General features: G+C 35.3%; 1 protein-coding gene across 2 annotated transcripts; it reads right to left on the minus strand.

The window, feature by feature from the left end:
* Positions 1-34: 34 nt before the first annotated feature.
* Positions 35-17650, minus strand: LOC100250397 (chromatin-remodeling ATPase INO80). Of its 2 annotated transcripts, XM_010655437.3 has the most exons (23): positions 17315-17650; positions 16948-17035; positions 16040-16433; positions 15002-15437; positions 14692-14892; positions 14378-14488; positions 12145-12578; positions 11926-12034; positions 11757-11837; positions 11384-11556; positions 10310-10435; positions 9497-9658; positions 9338-9395; positions 5863-6093; positions 5555-5701; positions 3752-4312; positions 3395-3652; positions 3173-3280; positions 2835-2929; positions 2540-2696; positions 1702-1899; positions 1444-1593; positions 35-1021 (listed from the first exon to the last, which is right to left on the minus strand). In XM_010655437.3, the coding sequence occupies exons 1-23, from the start codon at positions 17372-17374 to the stop codon at positions 683-685; spliced, it is 4677 nt and encodes a 1558-aa protein (XP_010653739.1). In that variant the 5' UTR covers positions 17375-17650; the 3' UTR covers positions 35-682. The 2 variants fall into 2 exon arrangements, with proteins under 2 accessions (XP_010653739.1, XP_010653740.1); XM_010655438.3 differs by lacking the exon at positions 16948-17035 and having other exon boundaries at positions 17315-17636.
* Between the last annotated feature and the right edge of the window lie 1256 nt (positions 17651-18906).

Genomic DNA, 18906 nt, shown 5'->3' on the forward strand with positions numbered 1-18906 from the left:
ACAAACTAAAATAAGATTGAATGAAAGGAGAAAGTGAATAAAAAGGTCCAAATTTAAACGTGTAATGAAATTTTGGACATAAAATGAAAATATACATGAACCCCCGTGCCCATCCTCAAATACAACCCACACATTAACTATTCTGCGTCACTCAGTTAGACGTTTATAATTAGCCATCCCTTCAAATCTTTTATCAATGGCTTATGCGTACAAGGAGAATAGATCATACCAAGGCTCTAAAAGATCAAGTATTATTAGAACAAAAGAAAAAAAAAAGTCGCGAAAGGCTCGAAAAGATCCATAATGGAGATTTTCCCATTCAGCAAAACCTCCAAACCTACAACAAATTGAGTCAGCGATTCGTACTCTTTACATGATTCGGCTATATATATACGTGTGCTGATGAAGGGGAAGAGAGAGGAGATGAGGGGCCGCGGGCGGTAACCCAGCACCACCCCAACTGTACACTTTTTGGACCATTGGGCCCCAGAACCGCAAAATATCACCTGTACACCATACATCATACAGCTCTGGTTGCCTTCCCCCGTTCTGATGGAGTCAGTCAAAGATGACACCAGCAAAAATGATTGCGAGGTTTCTTATCTTCAGACAAAGTGAGCTTGTCTCTGTCTTCTCCCCATTTTTGTACTTCAAATTAAACTTCTCTTTTTAGCATGTACTGTCACGTTAAAGAGTCAGTATGCAGGGGCGTATCATCCTTTCCTCCCGCTCTGAGGCCACCAGGACCAAGCTCAAGGTGAGGTTGGTATTGTGTTTGCTCTATAATCACTGTGGAGTTGGTAAATGCTGGTTCAAGATTTTCATTCACACTCTTTGTTGGTCTTTTCGGTCTCTTATGCTTCTGTAGCTGCATGTCATCATTTTGAAGGGAATCATCCAACTCATAGTCCATTGCCATCGAGTTGGGATCAGTCATCCCCGTATAAGAATCAACATTTTTCATTGCTTTTTGAGAATTCCTTGGCTTTGGAGGAGTTTGCTTGTCAGTGGCAGCCTTCCTCTGCACAAAAAAAGATATCCAACATTACACTTCAAATTTGTATTCAAGATGGCACAAACTGCACACCTCAACACATGCTCCCATAGTTTTTAAACAAGTGAACACAATTTACATGTAATGCTAACTGGACCCAAAATCAATCTCAGTTGTAATATGATTTGCAAAGATATAAATTATGAGTTTTTTTTTAAAGATTTTATAGCTAGCAGTTTTTTTCCTGGAAATAGGCACATTTATGTTGAGATTGAAGCGAATATGTCCTCTTTGGTAAGTAGAAGTTTTAACAGACATTACTGTTGAATATTTCTAACTGACCCATCTGACTCACTTGCTAGTAATGGCAGCTGCTGTCGTTATATGAAACAAGTTTAAGAAATCAAACTCTTTTCTAACAGCAAAAGTAAGCAGAGACAGTTTTGTACCTTTTTACTACTGGATTTTGGTCTCTCTGCATCTGGAGAGGGCTCCTGTCCATTACCCTGAGATATGTTTGGGAAATCTTCCAAAGTTGCATCCCCTTCTGCATCCAGCAATATACCTTTTGTCCCACGCTTTTTCTTTTGTTTATCCTTCTGGAAACAGAAATAATAAGAAACCAGGTAAATGTCATATATCAAAGTCAAAGCAGGATAGAATATGACTATGAGTTAAAAGGACAGATAAACAGATTTAAACCGCACCTGAAGTGGCAGATCTCTTAGTTTCTGCTCCAACTGGGCGTCATCAAGAAGTAAAGAAACAACATCCTCAGGAGCCAAGAGATCACCCTGAACATGACCACCTGTCATCACAAGCTGCTGCACTGTACTTTTCTGACTTGCTCTTTGCAAAATCTTCTCCTCAACTGTCTCTTTACAAATTAACCGGTAGACAGTAACCTACACATGAAAAAATTCCTTAAAACTGAAGGATAAACAACCACTCCAATAAAATTATAGATAGAGAAATTCAAGAATTATCAGCATGTAAGAATTTTCTTTTAGTCGAAAAGGAATCAAGGAATTCCAAGCATCTATAGTATAATAATGAAAACAGGAACTTTGAGAAGATGTTAAATTGACAATAAAGCAGTAAAAATGTTAACAAAGAACTATTTCAAACTAATAAACTTTGGAACTTATGAATTAATTAACTAATGCAATCCTCTACACAACCACTTAAAATACAGACACAAATGACCTTTGAGAGTAAATAAAAAAAATAAAATTGTCTAGAAAACTACACAACCAAAATCTCAGTGCACTCTTTGTTGGCAATTTTTTTGTTCTTTTTTTCTTTCCCTTTGGGACATTTCATCTCTTTATTCAGCTTCATACCTTGGGTGTGTACCTAACAGGCATGCCAGACAAATATCCTATATCATACAAATGCTGCATGTGACCATGATACTTCACACATTTGGAAAAGCTCATGAAACATACAGCATGTTCCATCAAGAGTCATGCAAGCATGGGATCTCCAAAAGACAGACACAACAAAAGCTTTTCATCAAGAAGAAAAGTAGTCAGGAGTACTAACATCCTTGGTCTGACCCAAGCGATGAGCCCTATCCATTGCCTGTAAATCCAAGGTTGGGTTCCAATCACTTTCATAGAAAATGACAGTGTCAGCTGCAGTCAAATTAATACCCAGTCCACCAGCTCTGGTACTCAGCAAGAACACAAAGATATCACTCCTGTAACAAGACATTAAAAACTAGTCAATCAACTCCAACTAATATGGCTTCCTGTTGGGTAGAACAAGGATAAAAGGAGAAAGCAAGATTAATAAAAGCCCTACATAACCACCAATACTATGTTAATGAAGATCCTACCGAAGCTGGAAATCTCTGACCATGTCACGCCGGTCCATAATTGTGGAAGAACCATCAAGTCTGAGATATCTATATTTCCTATAGTTCATGTAGTCCTGAAAATAATGAAATAGCCAACTTCAACAAATTCTTTCCAAAAAAAAATGGCCCAGAATAAAATATAGGCCAACTAGTATGGTACTATTGCAAATAAATCATGCTGAAAATATTGACCAAAGGTACCACAAATTAGGCTAAATTGAGAGTATCCCATACTACCCACTGTCAAGTTTCAAAATTAACTGAAACTTCATGCTTAGGGATATGGATATAACTTTAAAAAGAAATGAAAATAATACCTCCAGTATATTTAGCATTTTTGTCATTTGAGCGAACAAGAGTACTCGGTGATTTTCAGCCCTCAAGCGTTTTAGTAAAATGTCAAGTGTTTGAAGCTTCCCAGAGTCCTAAATGAGGAATAAATAAAGTTTCAATTTAAGAAATTATAACTAATAAAAAGGCAACTAATTCAGATTAACATTGACGAATAAAGAAAAAACTAGAATAAGAAGTAATCATACTGTGAGCAATTTTGCTGGGTCAAAGCTTTGCATGGGGGGAGATGAACCAAATATCTTGTAAGTCAACTGAAGAGCAGGTTTTGAAACAGGCAATTCAGAGTCAATCTCTTGAATCAAATGATGAGGAACATCTGGCTTTTTGGGTCCATTATAGTCAGATGTGCGTGCAAACCCAATAAACAACCTCTTAAGCCAGGGGTGATGCAGTTCTTCAAGCAATTTATAAGCAAAGTTTCTATTCGAGCAATGGGCATTGATCTATCAAGGACATGAGAAATATTGTAGATAAAGATACAGGTATTAGTTAAGCACACCCAATAAGATATGAATAAATAAAATAAAATAGAGTAAACATACTGGGGGAGCTCTGGTCCGTGGGATGAAAGTGTATGTAGCATGAACAAGCCTAGTGTTTGCTTGAAGCCTATCCTGATGAGGGACAACTAGAGCCTCAAAAGGAGCATGACCCAGACCAGTTGCAAGCTTTCTTCTAAGTAAATTAGTCTCAGATCTCGATGGCATCAGTAGCATTCGTGTAACAGCTCTTACTTTACCACTATCAAGATGACTGTTACTAAAATCCTCCTCCTCGGCTTCCATGAGCAAGTCCAAGATTCCATCCAAAAATTGCCGGTCCCATCTCATAATGAAAAAGAGAAGTCTCTCCATGAAGGTACCAGTTGCAAGAAATGCAACCTCTTCTGGGGACAAATCCATCAGATGGGTAAAACCAAATGTTCCACTTTTAACAGCTGAACCATTGGAGTTATTCTCTTGTGGGAGCACAGACTGATAAATATTTACTGGGGAAAATATATTAAAATGCTTCAGAAATGTTTCTCTATGAACACCGCGCCGAGCTGTTGAGGAAATGATCCCGGAACTTTGCATTACTTCTTGGTGGACGAGTTTTGGCACCTGGAGGGGGAAAATCAATCTTTTTGAACATAAAATAAGAAGTTAAATGTGTTGGGATGTTTCCCCACACAACCCTCAAAGCACATGATCTTGACTTTTAATAGCAAAATCACATCATCAGCCTGATAGATGAAGAGTGTCCCTCTAAGCACTTATCAAAATTAGCACTTTTTAAACAGTTAAAACATAATAATGAATATTTGAAGCAAGGCAATTTCTTAAAATGGAAAATTAGCAGGTGCACTATAGTTAGCACATTTGCTTTCAAAATACAAATGTTAGGATCCGATCATTCTACACCACTAAATATATACGTGTCCAGTTCTGTTGCTTCAGAAGCATGTTTGGTAGAGGTTCACAAGCCAGTCACTATCTACTGAAAAATCTTCAATTTAATCCAAGCCTCAGTAAGGGTCTTCCAGTGACCACATTGCCATAGAAAAGATGATGAGTCCCAAAATGTTATACCTACAACTCTCACCTTGCAGGTGTGTTCATCACAGGTTCAGAACCATCTGATGTCATCATTTCCCTTTAAACCATGAGATCATCTTTTATCCAGGGGTTGGGGGCAGGAAGTTGAATTAGATACACAATTGTACGCAACTAACTCCATTCCAGTTTAAGTTCCCAAATATTCACACACAGCAAACTCAAATAGATGGTCTACTTTTATACTAGTTCTGTGGATGACCATAATTTCTGGACTTCTAAAATCAGATCATGTCAAGACATTGAATTGCTCTATCCTTCTTGAGATTGTAATGTACTTAATGATCAATGCTATACATTTTACATGATGGAGCACCACCCCTATCCTCACCATCTTTTATTAAGACATTATCCTTTACATGTCGATGTGCAGTAACCTATACACAGTAAGCTGGTTAGGAGTTAGGACAATTTAATCCCTAAAGTTTAAGTAGATGTCTCATTCAAATGTAAAACATGTAAACATGCTTAGTTTTATCTGAACATTCAATGGAATTATGAACAATAATGAAAAAGCAAATATACAAATCACATCAATACTCACATGCATCCTTAATCAGACAATCAGTTCAAACTTATAAATAAGACCACCATTTAGCATTATAAAGTTTTTTTTTTATAAGTAATAAATAACTGTTTAGCATTATAAAGTACTGAAGCCCCATCATAAATCATGGAGCAGTGCCACCCTTTTGTATCTCTGCATCATTCATCAACAAACCTGAAGAAAAGAAAAATAATTTTAAGTACCTTGTATGTAATAGGATTCTGAGCTCCTGCGTAGTGCATGTCCTCCAACTCCCCAAAGGGTGGGGGAAGAAGAGAATTTGGAATCTCTCCAAAATAAAGGTATGTGCTTCCCTCATTCCTTTCAAACAACTCTGGATGGTTGCAAACCTACCATCATACAAAAAGAAATTTTCATAAATAATAGGTGGCTACTAGAAATAATATGTCTCATATAAGAAATGAATTCACCAAGATCCACATATCTCACAATAACAAAACTATTAATTTTTGAAATGGATGCGATGTGCATAATGAAACAGATTTCATACCTTTCTCAACTGAATAACAATATTCATTAAATTGAGAATTTTCTTCTCATTAAGGTGCCCACGATTACCATCAAACAACTCAGCAAGAGATATCTTATTCTTTATAGCTTGATAGAAAGCTTGTTGCCGAGAACTCAACTTGCAATGCACTGTAACCTCTGTTTTGCCTGTAAGCTCAGAAACCACATCTTTCTTAACCCGCCGCAGCATGAAGGGCTTCAAAATTGCATGCTGTTAAAAGTAAAGCAACCAAGATGAACCATAAATACCCATTCAAGAAGTCCAGAAATTACTTATATCACAGGTAAAGACATTTTGATATCTTTACAACAAAATAAATAAACAAAAATAAAACAAGATCAAAAACATATTGCTAGAAGCAAATTATTATTGTCCAATATAACAAGTACAGCAGCAGAGGAATGACATGAGAATTTAGCAACTTCCAATGATTTATGATAAAAGAGGTCTAGTGAAAGCATATTGCATGTAAAATTGCTCCTAAAGATGGCATGAAGTCATGATGATAATAATAACAAAAGAAGAAGATGATGATGATGAAGCAGCACCTCAATGCAACATCTTCACAGCAACAAAGTCAAACTTAAAATCTCAAAATCTAATCAAAGTTTAAATGATTTTCTTTTATTTTATTTTTTGATAGATAAGAAGATAAATATATTAAAAAGGGCCACCAAAAGAGCGACCCACGGTATACAGAACATTTACACGAACCACCAAAAGCCAAAGCTACAAAACAAGAATGGCTTAAGCAACACCACCTTCAACAAGATCTCAACCAATCGAAAAAACTGAAAAGAGTTGAAGGAACTTCACTGATAAACAACTTCATTTCTGACCATAGAAGACAAACAAAAGAACCTTTTAGACTTTGGACTGAAAGTTCATCCCCATCAAGGGCAATTCTATTCCTTGCCTTTCAAACGGACCAAAATAAGCACGAGGGAGCTGCTCTCCATGCAAAGAAATTGACTTTAGATTACACCCACACCTTCATATGATGCTCCATGGAAAAGAAATCAATGTCCCTCGCTCCAAAGCAGCATAGAGCAACTTCATAGTAAACTTGTCGTACTTTATTTCTATCCAAAACATCCTATCTCCCTCATCCCTATACACCCTCAACCCATGTAAACATAAAAAAAACCTTTCCACACTTTCCATCTCCCAATCATTGAAAGGTTTAGAAAAATAAGGGCTCCAACCCCCTTCCCCTTGAACAAAAGAATTCCAAAAGAACAAAAGAACTGCAAAGAGAAATAAGGAGGGGAAAGAGAAAGATGCAGTCGCACACCGCTTATCCTTCCATAACTTAACCCTTCGTCCATTACCCACCAAAAAGAAGATCCTACTACTCACAAGACCTCAATCCTTCCTTATGACTTTTCAAAAACCAACATCAAACCCCTCTCACACCTCCGGAACACCCCCCACCCCCCCTTCTTCTTCCTCATACTTCCCACTAACAACTCGATTCCAAAGGACCCCTTTTCATTAGCAAAGCACTAGTTCCATTTGCTCATAAGAGCATTATTGAGTATGAGGAGATGTTTCACACCCAAACCTCCTTTCCTTTTGTCCACATGGTCAACCTTTTCAAAACCTCTCTTTCACCCCATCCCAAACTGCCACAGATTTAAATGGAACGCCCAACAGGAGACCCACATAAGAGAAAGGGAGGCTACCCACCTTACAACCCAGCTCAGAAGCCAAATCATCAATAACATTCACCTCTCCCATTGGAATTAACTCACTCTTGTCCAAATTTATTTTCAAATCTGATATGACCTCAAACCCACATAAGCAACCAACTCAAATAAGTCATTTGAACCTTAGTGGTTTCACAAAAGACTAGGGTGTCATCTGCAAACAATAAATGGGAAATTTTAACCCCTTCTCTGCCCCTACCCCTCACTTGGCAACCCATAGAAAACCCCCCACTGACTGCCCTCTTTAACAAGGAACCTGTTTATAAACCCTTGAATACTTTCCAAGGAATCAAAACCCTCCTATAAACAATGACTGTTATTGAAACACTTGAGTATGTTCCAAGAACTTTCAAAACACCTAATGAACTGGTTTGAAACCCAAAAAACCATTCCTAAATACACCTAAAACTAAAACACTTAGAATATAGAGAAAATCTAAAGGGATTATGAACTTAGAAAACCTTTTAATTCTAAATAAGACTCAGCTAAATCCCAACAAGAAAGAAATCATAACCAAACGACTACTCACCAGTAATTAGGAATGAAAACCTGAACAGTCTGTTCCACCAATGAGGACTAAAAGCTGTCTTTACTCAAACTGAAGAATGATAAGATGTGCTACTAATGCAGCTCAATCCCCACACATGCCTATGCTTAAACATCTTAATTCCAAATTTACCAAAATGGCCTTCAAAGACAATAAAATTTCAGGAAAACCGATATATTCTTTTTCTTTCTAATGGGCAGAAGGAAAATCCACAAACTCAAACAAATAAAAAAAATTAATGATTCAAATGGATATCATGCACATTTATTGATTGGTAGTGAGCCAAAGTCCTAGTTTTCTTATGCAGGCTCACACACTTCAACTATGCAATGGCTGCCACATCAATGCCAATCCAGTCAGTCATCCGATCAATTTGGTTCAGTTAGTTGATCAGACCATGCGGGTTGAGAGAAATTTACAGGAGCCTTTACAGACCTTTTAGTTAATGCCTCTGCAAGTTTCATATATCGAATGATTTTAGATAGCAAGGCCAAAGTATGGGGATGTATGTGACCCGCCAAGGTAGCCCAATTGGTTAGGGCAAACATTGGGACATGTGGTCCCAATAAGTGGCACATGGTCTTGGGTTCAAATCCTGTCACTAATAATACCCTGAATTTACTCGGCGTTGGTTGTTGTAGGGCAGTCAACACCCCGAGGCTTGAGTCCCCATAGAGAGTCCTAAGGGCTTGGCCATGAAAGGTTCCTTAGTTATCAAAAAAGAAAAAAAGTATTGGGATGTATGTGTGTGGAGTAGGGGATGGTTTGACATTAGCAGGACAAGGTGATAAGAGGAAAACCATCTTTAGTTAGGTATTGGCACAACCGAAGCACATAAAAAACAACCAAAATCATTACTAAATAGTGATCAATCAAGTTTTGGAACATGAGATGTTCTAGGTAAACTTTCCTATGAAATGCTTTGCCAACATTTTTTCTTCTCTTTGTTTGTCAATGTGTTGGCCATTTTAAAAGTAAAACGTGGCATAACAAACACTATTGTGGGCATGCATAGACCAACTTGTAATCCAAGGGTTAAAAATAATGTGTTGAAGCAGGTCTGTAACAAACATGGAAACCTGATCATCAAAAAAGGTTTAAAGCCGTGAAAAACAAGTTCCATCATAGGCAAACATGGCTAGCAAACAATTTATTCAGACACATGCAATGATATCATCAGCATTAAAAGAGCAATTACCAATCTGTTGAGCTGGTGCTCATTTAACGTCCCCCCGTGCTCAGCATGATTCTCAATTCTGATAATACACGAATAAGGAAAATAAATAAAGAAATATTTCATGGCCCATAAATTTAATGCATTCAAAAAGAAGAATGGACTTGCATAAGGAAATCATACCCCTTTGAAAACCATTCATTGAATTGTTCATGGCTGTCAAATAAGGTAGGCATAATGAAATGTAGAAGGGCCCACAATTCAGCCATGTTATTCTGGATAGGCGTACCAGTCAGGAGTAACCGATTTCGACAATTAAAACTGAGCAGTGTCTTCCACCTTATACTGTTAATAATAACCAATGATGAGACATAAATAAGAACACGTAGAATAAAACGATTAATCATCCATAATATAGATGGTTGTGGATATTCTATAATTATCATTATGTAATTTACAGTCTTCAGTATTGCAATATTCATGGAATAAATATATATGTTCATGACAATATTTTTTGAGCTAGAAGTTCACGGTTATCATGATTCTTTAAACAAACACTATTAAACTAAAAAATGATTCTTTAAACAAACACTATTAAACTAAAATTGAAAAGGAAATAAAAAGGGAGAATAAGAAATCAATAACCTTTATGCAGGAACAAAAAGTTGGGGAAGGGGGATCAGGTAGACAAAACAAGAGTTATATCTAATATGTACCCATTTACATATTATAATTATGTAAAAAGCACTCTTCCCATAGATTAATAATTATGATAGTCATTTTTTTCCAGACACAATTTCATTCTACCAAATGTAAGGAGATACCAGCAGATAAACTTCCTACACTAGACTCTAAGACAAGAGTTCTTTTTTTTTTAATAGGTAAGTAAAGATGGTATTATCAATGAAGGAAAAAATAAGAAGGTATACATGATGTATACAAGGCAGCCAAAAGGCCAAAAAAAAAGGGTGTGACCTCTAAGATAAGAGTTAAAACCTGTTTGAGCTTTTGATTGCCTGAGCTTCATCCAATACCATATACTGCCATTTCACACGTCGGAAATACTTCTCATCAGACACCAACAGTTGGTAACTGGTGATGAGAATGTGAAATCCTGCCTCCCTGGAAAAAGGCAAAAGAAGAGTTGATAATTATATATAAAAGAACATGGTTACCTATCAAAAAATATATAAAAGAATGTGGAGTTGCCATATCAATGACCCAAAGAAAAGAAAAAAAATTTTGGACAAGACATTGCCACAAAGTGGCTTCTGGAAGCCAATTGAAGAGGCAAAAATAAGTCTAGCAATGCCAGCAAGGGTGCTACTGAAGATGGCATGGTGTTTAATCAAGCATTACCCCTTTGCAGATCTCTTTAGGTGTATTTTTTAAAGTATATTTATTATCTTTTTAAGACATTGCTCAGATAAGTAGTTTCTCTACCTGAGAGTTGTTTATGGTTGAAAACGAGACAGTTTTTGAATAGAATCATGAAAAGGCAATAAAAAACTGCAAGGGCTTTAACACACACTCAAATCAAAACAATGTAACAAGGACATTCTCATTGTTACATTCTTTGCTGTGTCAAATGAATAATAAGACGCTGTTCAGGCACCACCGTGCATTTCCATATGACATGTTCATCCCATACATCTTGCATATGTGCCAAACAAACCTACATCCATGCCTACGACACCTATTAAAACAAGTTTCTTTTTAAGGAAAATGGCTTCTATAAATCATGATGCCAGACAACACTAATCGTACCCCATTCACCATTAATCCTATTTTTAAGTTCAGAATGCCAGCCACAGCAACTTGTTATCATTCCTTTTTTTTTTTTTTCTTTTTTTTTTTCAATAATGCATGAACCTAGTAGCCCCACTCTACAACACCAGGGCAGACCACAGATGCACAACCACTTTCAGAAGATCTGTTTTTCAGGTAAGCTCATAACTTAAACCAGGGAGTTCTCATTTCTAGGCAGAAGTAACTGCCAGCAGAGCAGCCAGTAAACAATGTGTTCATTTTTCTTTAATAAACTAAATAGAGTCCCAAGTGAAGAATTACCTTCTATATAAACGCTTTGGATTGATGTTTTTCCTAAGTATCATTCGTTCTTGAAGCCCTCCCCAATATGGAAGAGTTTTCAAGTCAGGGCAGAAGCGGCTAATTTCATCAGCCCAGTTGTTCAAGACAGAAGCAGGTGCAACAACCAGAAAAGGCCCCCATATATTCTTTTCCTGTATGGTATAATCAATCAAAGATAAAATAAAGCAGAGTATAATGTAAAACATCAAGTAAAGATTGCACTCAGGCTAAGGGAGGGGGTTTTGTTGATCCTTTAGCCTCTTTGTACACACCCTGTGTACCTTGGACCACCATTTTTTGGTGCTTCTTAATATAATATATATTTCTTAGTGCCTATCAAAAAATTAATTACCTCTGCCAAATGAGCCAAGAATGCCATTGCCTGGATAGTCTTTCCCAGGCCCATCTCATCGGCAAGAATACCGTTTAGACCCTGAGAGAGCAGGAAAGTTAAATGATCAAAAGGAAACAAAATCAATAGAGAAGAAGGAAAAACAGTCATCATCAGAATCCCTTACAACCTGCTCATAACAATTAACCAGCCACTGAAGGCCTTTTAGCTGATATTCTTTAAGAGAACCTTTAAACAACTCTGGCGTCTGCACAGATGATGCCACTGGCATGGTGGAGCTGAAAATATGGTAATATAAAATTAAATACGGCCGACTACTAAAAAATGACATGCAGCCAACACCTTAAGCTTTAGCAGGAAACAAAATAACAAGAAAAAAACCACTCACGGGTGCAGTAGATCTATGTTACTAGAACCTGCAGCACCAGATGCATCCGGTGAAGGGACCTCAGGTTCAGCAGCTTGGCGCAGCTTCAAACATTCATTATCAAATGCACTAGTTAACCTTTTCTGCTTAGAAACTGCATCTTGAGCAGCTTTCAGAGCTTCCTTCTTCAATTCATCATCCTCAGGATCTTGTTCTTCTCCAGGAACATCATCTGAAGAGCTTACAAGCAGTTCCTGGTCCTTCGGTTTTTCACCATCGACAGGTAAAGCTTCAGAGGGCTGTGAAGTTGCCTTGTTCTGCATGAAGTGACTGAACAGCTCCGTTTGTGTTATCAGAAAATTGAGCCTTTGCTGTTGTCTCTTCACTTCTCGAAGTTCCTGTTCACGCCTCAAAGCTTCTGCAGCTTCTCTTTCCTCTTTCTTCCTCAATTCTGCCTGCAAGAAAAGGGATTGAATATTACAAAACTCTTCTTATTAAACAAAAAAAAAAGTACAGGCATGTACAAAACGCACAATCACACACACACTCATGATCATGATAGTTATCATCTTCTTACATTAACTTCAGAATTCATATTCTTTCATATGTTAAAGTATGTACCATCCAAGGATGAAAACATTAGTGTTCACTTATATATCAATAGTTGAATTTTACGGTTATATCAGTATATATCAAGAAATTTTGATGGAAATTTTGACAAAAAATATTCGTGAGAAGAAAATTTATCAAATCTCATAGCAATGTCGGGAAAAACTCAAAAAGAAAAAAGATAGGAAAAACAATAATACATAGATTGAAGTTTTGTTGAAAAAATTGATATATATATGATATAATTTGTAATATTCAATAATACATAGAAATTAAAAATATATTATGTACTTACTTTGGATATAAAAGAAAAGATCATGTATGTATAAGTATTTTTTTTTTAAATGATAGTTTTATTTATAAGTTTATATTTTTCTTGTATTTAATTATTATACAACACACATGACAAAATAATTAAAATTAATTTATTTATCCTATTTTTATTTTAATTAATTTATAACATACATACATACATACATATATATATATATATATAAGATTATTAGAATTTAAATATATTATAGTATAATATATGAACATAAACAATAAGATCTCAAACTTAGCCTAGTGGTGAGTGGCACTCTATCCAAATGTGAAATCTAGGGTTCAACCCCTGGCCCTCTCCTCTTCAATTGATTTTTCCTTAATAAGGCATCCCATATCGAAAATGTATAACAGGCAAATGGCCTATTTAATGACCTGTGGTCCACTCCTCCCATACAGGCTAACAAAGTGAACTGGGCTGGGCTGCTTTCTTAACTCAGTTGGGCTTCGTACCCACCATATTCAATCTTTTATAAAAGCCAAAAATGGCCAGAGCGTGAAAAAATTGCAAAGTCGTTGATTTTTCACAAAAATCGATATATTTCCAATAAATTGGCAAAAAATTGCAAAATCTCTGGAAATTTCAGACCATCAAGATATCTTCACCATGTGTCTTGTCGGTACCATCATTTACATGATTTTTCAGCGATATTTCTCTGATATATTTGCAACATTTTCAACCCTGGTGCCATCAGAGTATTCAACTAACCTGTTGCCTACCAAAAAATAAAAAGGCATTCAACTACCCTGTTTAACATAATTAACATAATCTTATATCTAAAAACAACATTAGGAATTTCCATTCCCAATATATATGAGATCAAAATAATCATCTCTATCCTTGACTCTCAAATTTCAGCTATGGCAATCTAATTAAGACACCATATCATACTCAAGAGTTCTAAGATACAGGCAATAAAAGTTCACTCCAGCTAAAAGATTTGGTAGGACACTCAGTAAATCCACAATGTACTCTTGATGCAGAACTCAGCTTGTCTACAGACTCTACCCATTGCCAAAGATAATAAAATTAAGGTCTATTGCATAACAAAAATGTATATAAGGGTATTCTCTTCCACATAAATTTAACAGAATTGGAGCATACCATATGTGGAATATAGTGTGCGTGTTAAACAGAAATCATGAAAGAGAGTGAGAAAGAACATGTGAGTTCGATATGTGTAGTCACTACATCCTCATTTAGCTTCCACTAAAATTACAGATAAATCTGCTTCACAAGAGGATAGTAGATCTTTTATATTTTTTTTTTTGAACTCATTTAATGTATTCCAACAATTTCAAAGGGAAAGAAAGGGAATACCATCTCTTTATCCACTCTTTTCCAAAATACAAGCATATCTCTAGCAAGTTTCCTCGTGCGGATTGCAGCACCCCTCATCAATTTAAGTGATCTGCTCACCTTCAGTTTCACCTGGGAAAAAAAAAAAACAAGGGGCAATTGAGCATGTGGGATAAACAACTATAACTGATACAGCGAATATAAATAAAATCATATAAAATAGCAAGTTCTAAACAAATGAAATTAAGTTTTATTGAAATTCATAGGATAAAATAGGAGGTGCACCCTAAACCAGAATGTTTAAGATTGTAAAGGTTGGATAAAGTTTTACTTGCCTCTCGTTGACAGTTTTCTGAGAACCTTTTGGCATCAATTAGTTGCTTTCGATGGAAATTAATAAATATTCTCTGATGCTTTGGTATGTCTCTTCTTACAATGTTTACCCAAACTTTTCCAATCCTCTCCATTTCCTCTTTCTCGATCATAGATGGGTCCTTCTTTACCTTTTGCTTCTTTGGTAAACTTCGTTCAATGATCTGCAGCCCCAAAAAGAAAACCTGAATACAGAAGATACTAAACAGCCAAACCCCCCACCCCAATCCCATCTTAAAAAGAACCCATTGTCATCAAAATTGCAACACTAACCTCATAAGTGTCTCCTTTCTCCAAGACCTTCACATAGTACACCTGCAATGCACCACCCTCTGACAAAATAGACCGCTGTATACTTCCAGCAGCCCCTTCTGGGATGGAGGATGAATTTAGTGCAATATCAGATACTTTCAGACTGAACTTCTGGACTGAATTAGAAGATGACAAGGCCCTCAATCTCGCCTGAAGTGATTCATACTGGGACTGAGGCTCACCCATCCCTGCTCGGCTTTTAGGCCCAAATCTCTTATCAGCGGTCATCATTTCTGCTAAGGAACCTAAATCTAGGGTGCTCTTTAAGTAATATTCCTCCACCCGTATATCTGAGAAGGTTGGCAAGTTTAGTGTAACAGCCAATTTTTCATAAGCTGGTGGGATCCTATAAGCGATGCCCTCCCCAATATCCAAATAAGATGATTCATAGATCGTTCTGCAAAGAATTTTTAAATATAAGTAAATTCCAAATAATAACACAGATAATTTGATGAGAAATATTTTTGGACATTTACCCTCCACTTGGAATTGAAGAAACAGAGGAATAGGAAAAGAAAACAAAATTTTGAGCATATTTTCCATTGTCCTTGTTTCTTATAAATAAGAAAACTCAACTCCAGCCCAACAATAGCATTAACCTTAGTTGAGCAGAATTTTATGTCTTGTTTGCCTTAGATAATTAAAAGAATATTGAGAAATTCAAAATTTAATTCATTTTCTTTTCCTTACTTATCAGAAACCAAACATAGCATCATATAAAACCAATTCATTTCAGATTTCCACTCCAATATAATGGAATGAGGTGTAATATTGTAAAAAATATTAAGACATCTAGGTATTTCAAACTGCTTTTGGGTATTCCTTGTATAATCCGTGTGTACCTAGTGGCACCTTTTCTTGCACTTTTAATATATTTGCTTTTTACCTATCAAAAATAGTCATAATTAAATAAATAAATAAAAAGAGAAGTGAAGTCCTCCAGGTATTTCAAACATAGTCCAATTCCCTATTCCAAATGTAAATGAAGTAAAATCAAACCTAGAAGTGCCATATTCTGGTGCAAAATCCGCATCATGAAAGCCAACCATCTTTTGAGGACCAACGTCAGCAAGCCACTCAGACGGGGTTTCAACTTCATGCAAACCTCCTCTGTGCTCATTCCCCAACTTCCTCGTTTTGGAGCCTAAAGTACTTTTTGGAACTGAAACCCCCATCCGTGCCGGAGCAGGGCTTGGTGAGGGATCTTTAAACCTCCTCTTATATTTCTGAATGTGTTCTCCAAGCATTGACCGATACCGCTCCTCTGAAATGAAGGTGCTGTAATTACCGTCCTCTTCCTCGTCCTCACTGTTTTGAGACCGTCTCTTCTTACTCACCAAGCTCAATTCTCGCTCAGACATAATTCCATTGTGATAGTCTCCCATTGTTCCACCTATTAATGATAAACCAAAAGGACACAAATATGAGCATACATAAGTTCACACCTCTCTAGCCCAAATCTTCTGATCCACAAAAAATCCAACACTGAATTAAATTAAATTAAATATACATAGAAAAAAAGAGAGGTAATCAGTAAAATATAACCACGTTTGCAAACTGCGGATCAAAGTGGCTATTTGTGACTTTACTCAAATCCAAACAAGAAAACCTACATCCCATTCGAAATTTGAAAATGAGATTTCGAGCCTAAAGTTTGTCATTTCAGTTTCCAGACAACCGAAAACTTAGTTCAATAAACCAAATAGTTGCGTTAGACAGAGTTGCATGTTGGTTCTTTTTTTTTTCTTTTTTTTCTCTTGGGTCTCAATCAGTGAAAGGAGCTTGAGACTTCGTTTCTCAACAACTAAACAAACCCTTGGATACACTACATAATACCTATCGAATTATTTATAAAAATAAAAATAAAACAAAGCAAAACAAACTAGGTAGGAAATTATAGTGCCTACCTTGGCTACCTCTGCTCTCATCCTGACTACTATTCCCATAATAATCAAAATCATCATCTTGTTGTGGGAGTTGAAAGTTCATCAAAGACTACAATAAAACCCAAGAAAATAAAAAACCACGATAGCACCCAAAATATTAAAAAATAATAATAATAAGTATAAACTAAAAAAAAAAAAAAGTAACATTTCGAACAAATTCTAAGATACCCAGCCCTTATGATTCATCGTAAAGAACAAAAAGAAGAATAAAAACCCTAGTTTTTCACAAACCTAAGTGATCTAGTAAAAACAAGAGGACTCAGCAAATCAAGAAACCAAAAGGAACCCATTTGAATTTGCAAAAAAGAAAAAAACCCGTTTGACAAACCTCAAGATTGAAGAGATTCGAGAAGGAGAAGCCGTTGTTGGGGTGGGGCTTGGGTTCCATGAATTGCGTTGTGAAGGTAATGTGAAAAGAAACACAAGAAGTGAAACCCTAGGTTTGTGAAGAGCATGGAGAGCCGAGAATTTAGAAGAAAGAACGAGACAAAGAAGTGAAAACCCTAGGGCTGGAGTGGAGCGAAAGTAGAAATGTAGAATAGAGGTGGGACTGGTGCGCATGATAAGAAGGGGATGGGCCTTGATAGACAGAGAAAGAGGAGAATCGTAATCAGAGAGTGAAGGGAAAGCATAGTTTTGCTAGCGTGCGCCGGTAGTGTGCCATACCCTAACGTGCATTCTAAAAATTTGCCTTATAATTTTAAAAATCATTTTTCATTGGTCGTTGTGGGTCAACCGGTCAAGTAAAAATAACAGCAACTATGTTTTAACTTGGAAGATGATGCTTAATATACGAATACTTGTAGGTCATTATACCAAAAATAACCTCCATCATTCATCAAGCGTTAGATGCTCTTACTAATTAATTATACTTTTTAAAAAAAAAAATCATTCTAAGTCTTTGATTGTCTTCTAATAGATAATTAAGTTAGTTAATCAGGTTTTTTTATATTCCTTTTCTAATGTAAAAAATCATTAATAGAATTGCTGTATTGGATCTTTCAAAAAACGAGGAAGATATTATAATAAAATCAACAAGATATAAAATCGTAAATTGTATTTTTTTTTATATAAGAAAACATATCATTTTAATATATTTACAAACATACGGATATTAACATCTTTCTAGTTTTTTGTTTTTGTTTTTGGTTAAAAATTAATAAAATGATTATTGATAATATTTAATTTTAAATGAAAAATGAATAAAATTAACTTTTTTTTAACATGTAATTAAGACAAGTTTTTAATTACATGCATATATTTAACAATCAAATACAAAAATAATATTCTAAATGTTTTGATTTAATATATAATTAATTAGATTTGTTTTTTTTTTTTTCTAAATTATTCTTAAAAATTAAGAGATTCATTAAAAAGATTAGATTATTATTTATACATAACTTAATTTATAATATACTTACACTAGTAACAAAATTTTAAAAAAAATATAATTGCATGCATACGATTCATAACTTGTAATATATCAAATTTTGATCTCTCATTTTTAAGTTCCGAATGTATTTTTAAAAATAGTTAAATATATTAATAAATTTAAGACCACATTTGATTTGAAGTTCATTGTTATAGTTATAAAACAATTTTTAGTGATTGTGAACCAATTTTTATTTATAAATATGATTTTTATTTGTACAAATTTCCTTATTAATATGATTTGAAGTTAAACAGTTGGATAATTTTATTTTTATAGAAGTTTTTAAAAAGTTAACGAAATTTAGAAAAACACAAAGATGATATTTAAAGATTTTTTGAATTTGTTTTAGATGATGGAGAGAGAGAGAGAAAAAAAATGATATTAATAAAAACACGTGTTTGGCTTGTAAAAATGAATTCAACATATTAAAAAAAAAAAGGTGGATCAGGAAGCATATCACAAATACAAATTAGATAAGCTTGCCAAAA

Source organism: Vitis vinifera, chromosome 8 (assembly GCF_030704535.1).
Source record: "Vitis vinifera cultivar Pinot Noir 40024 chromosome 8, ASM3070453v1".
Classification (NCBI taxonomy): Eukaryota; Viridiplantae; Streptophyta; class Magnoliopsida; order Vitales; family Vitaceae; genus Vitis; species Vitis vinifera.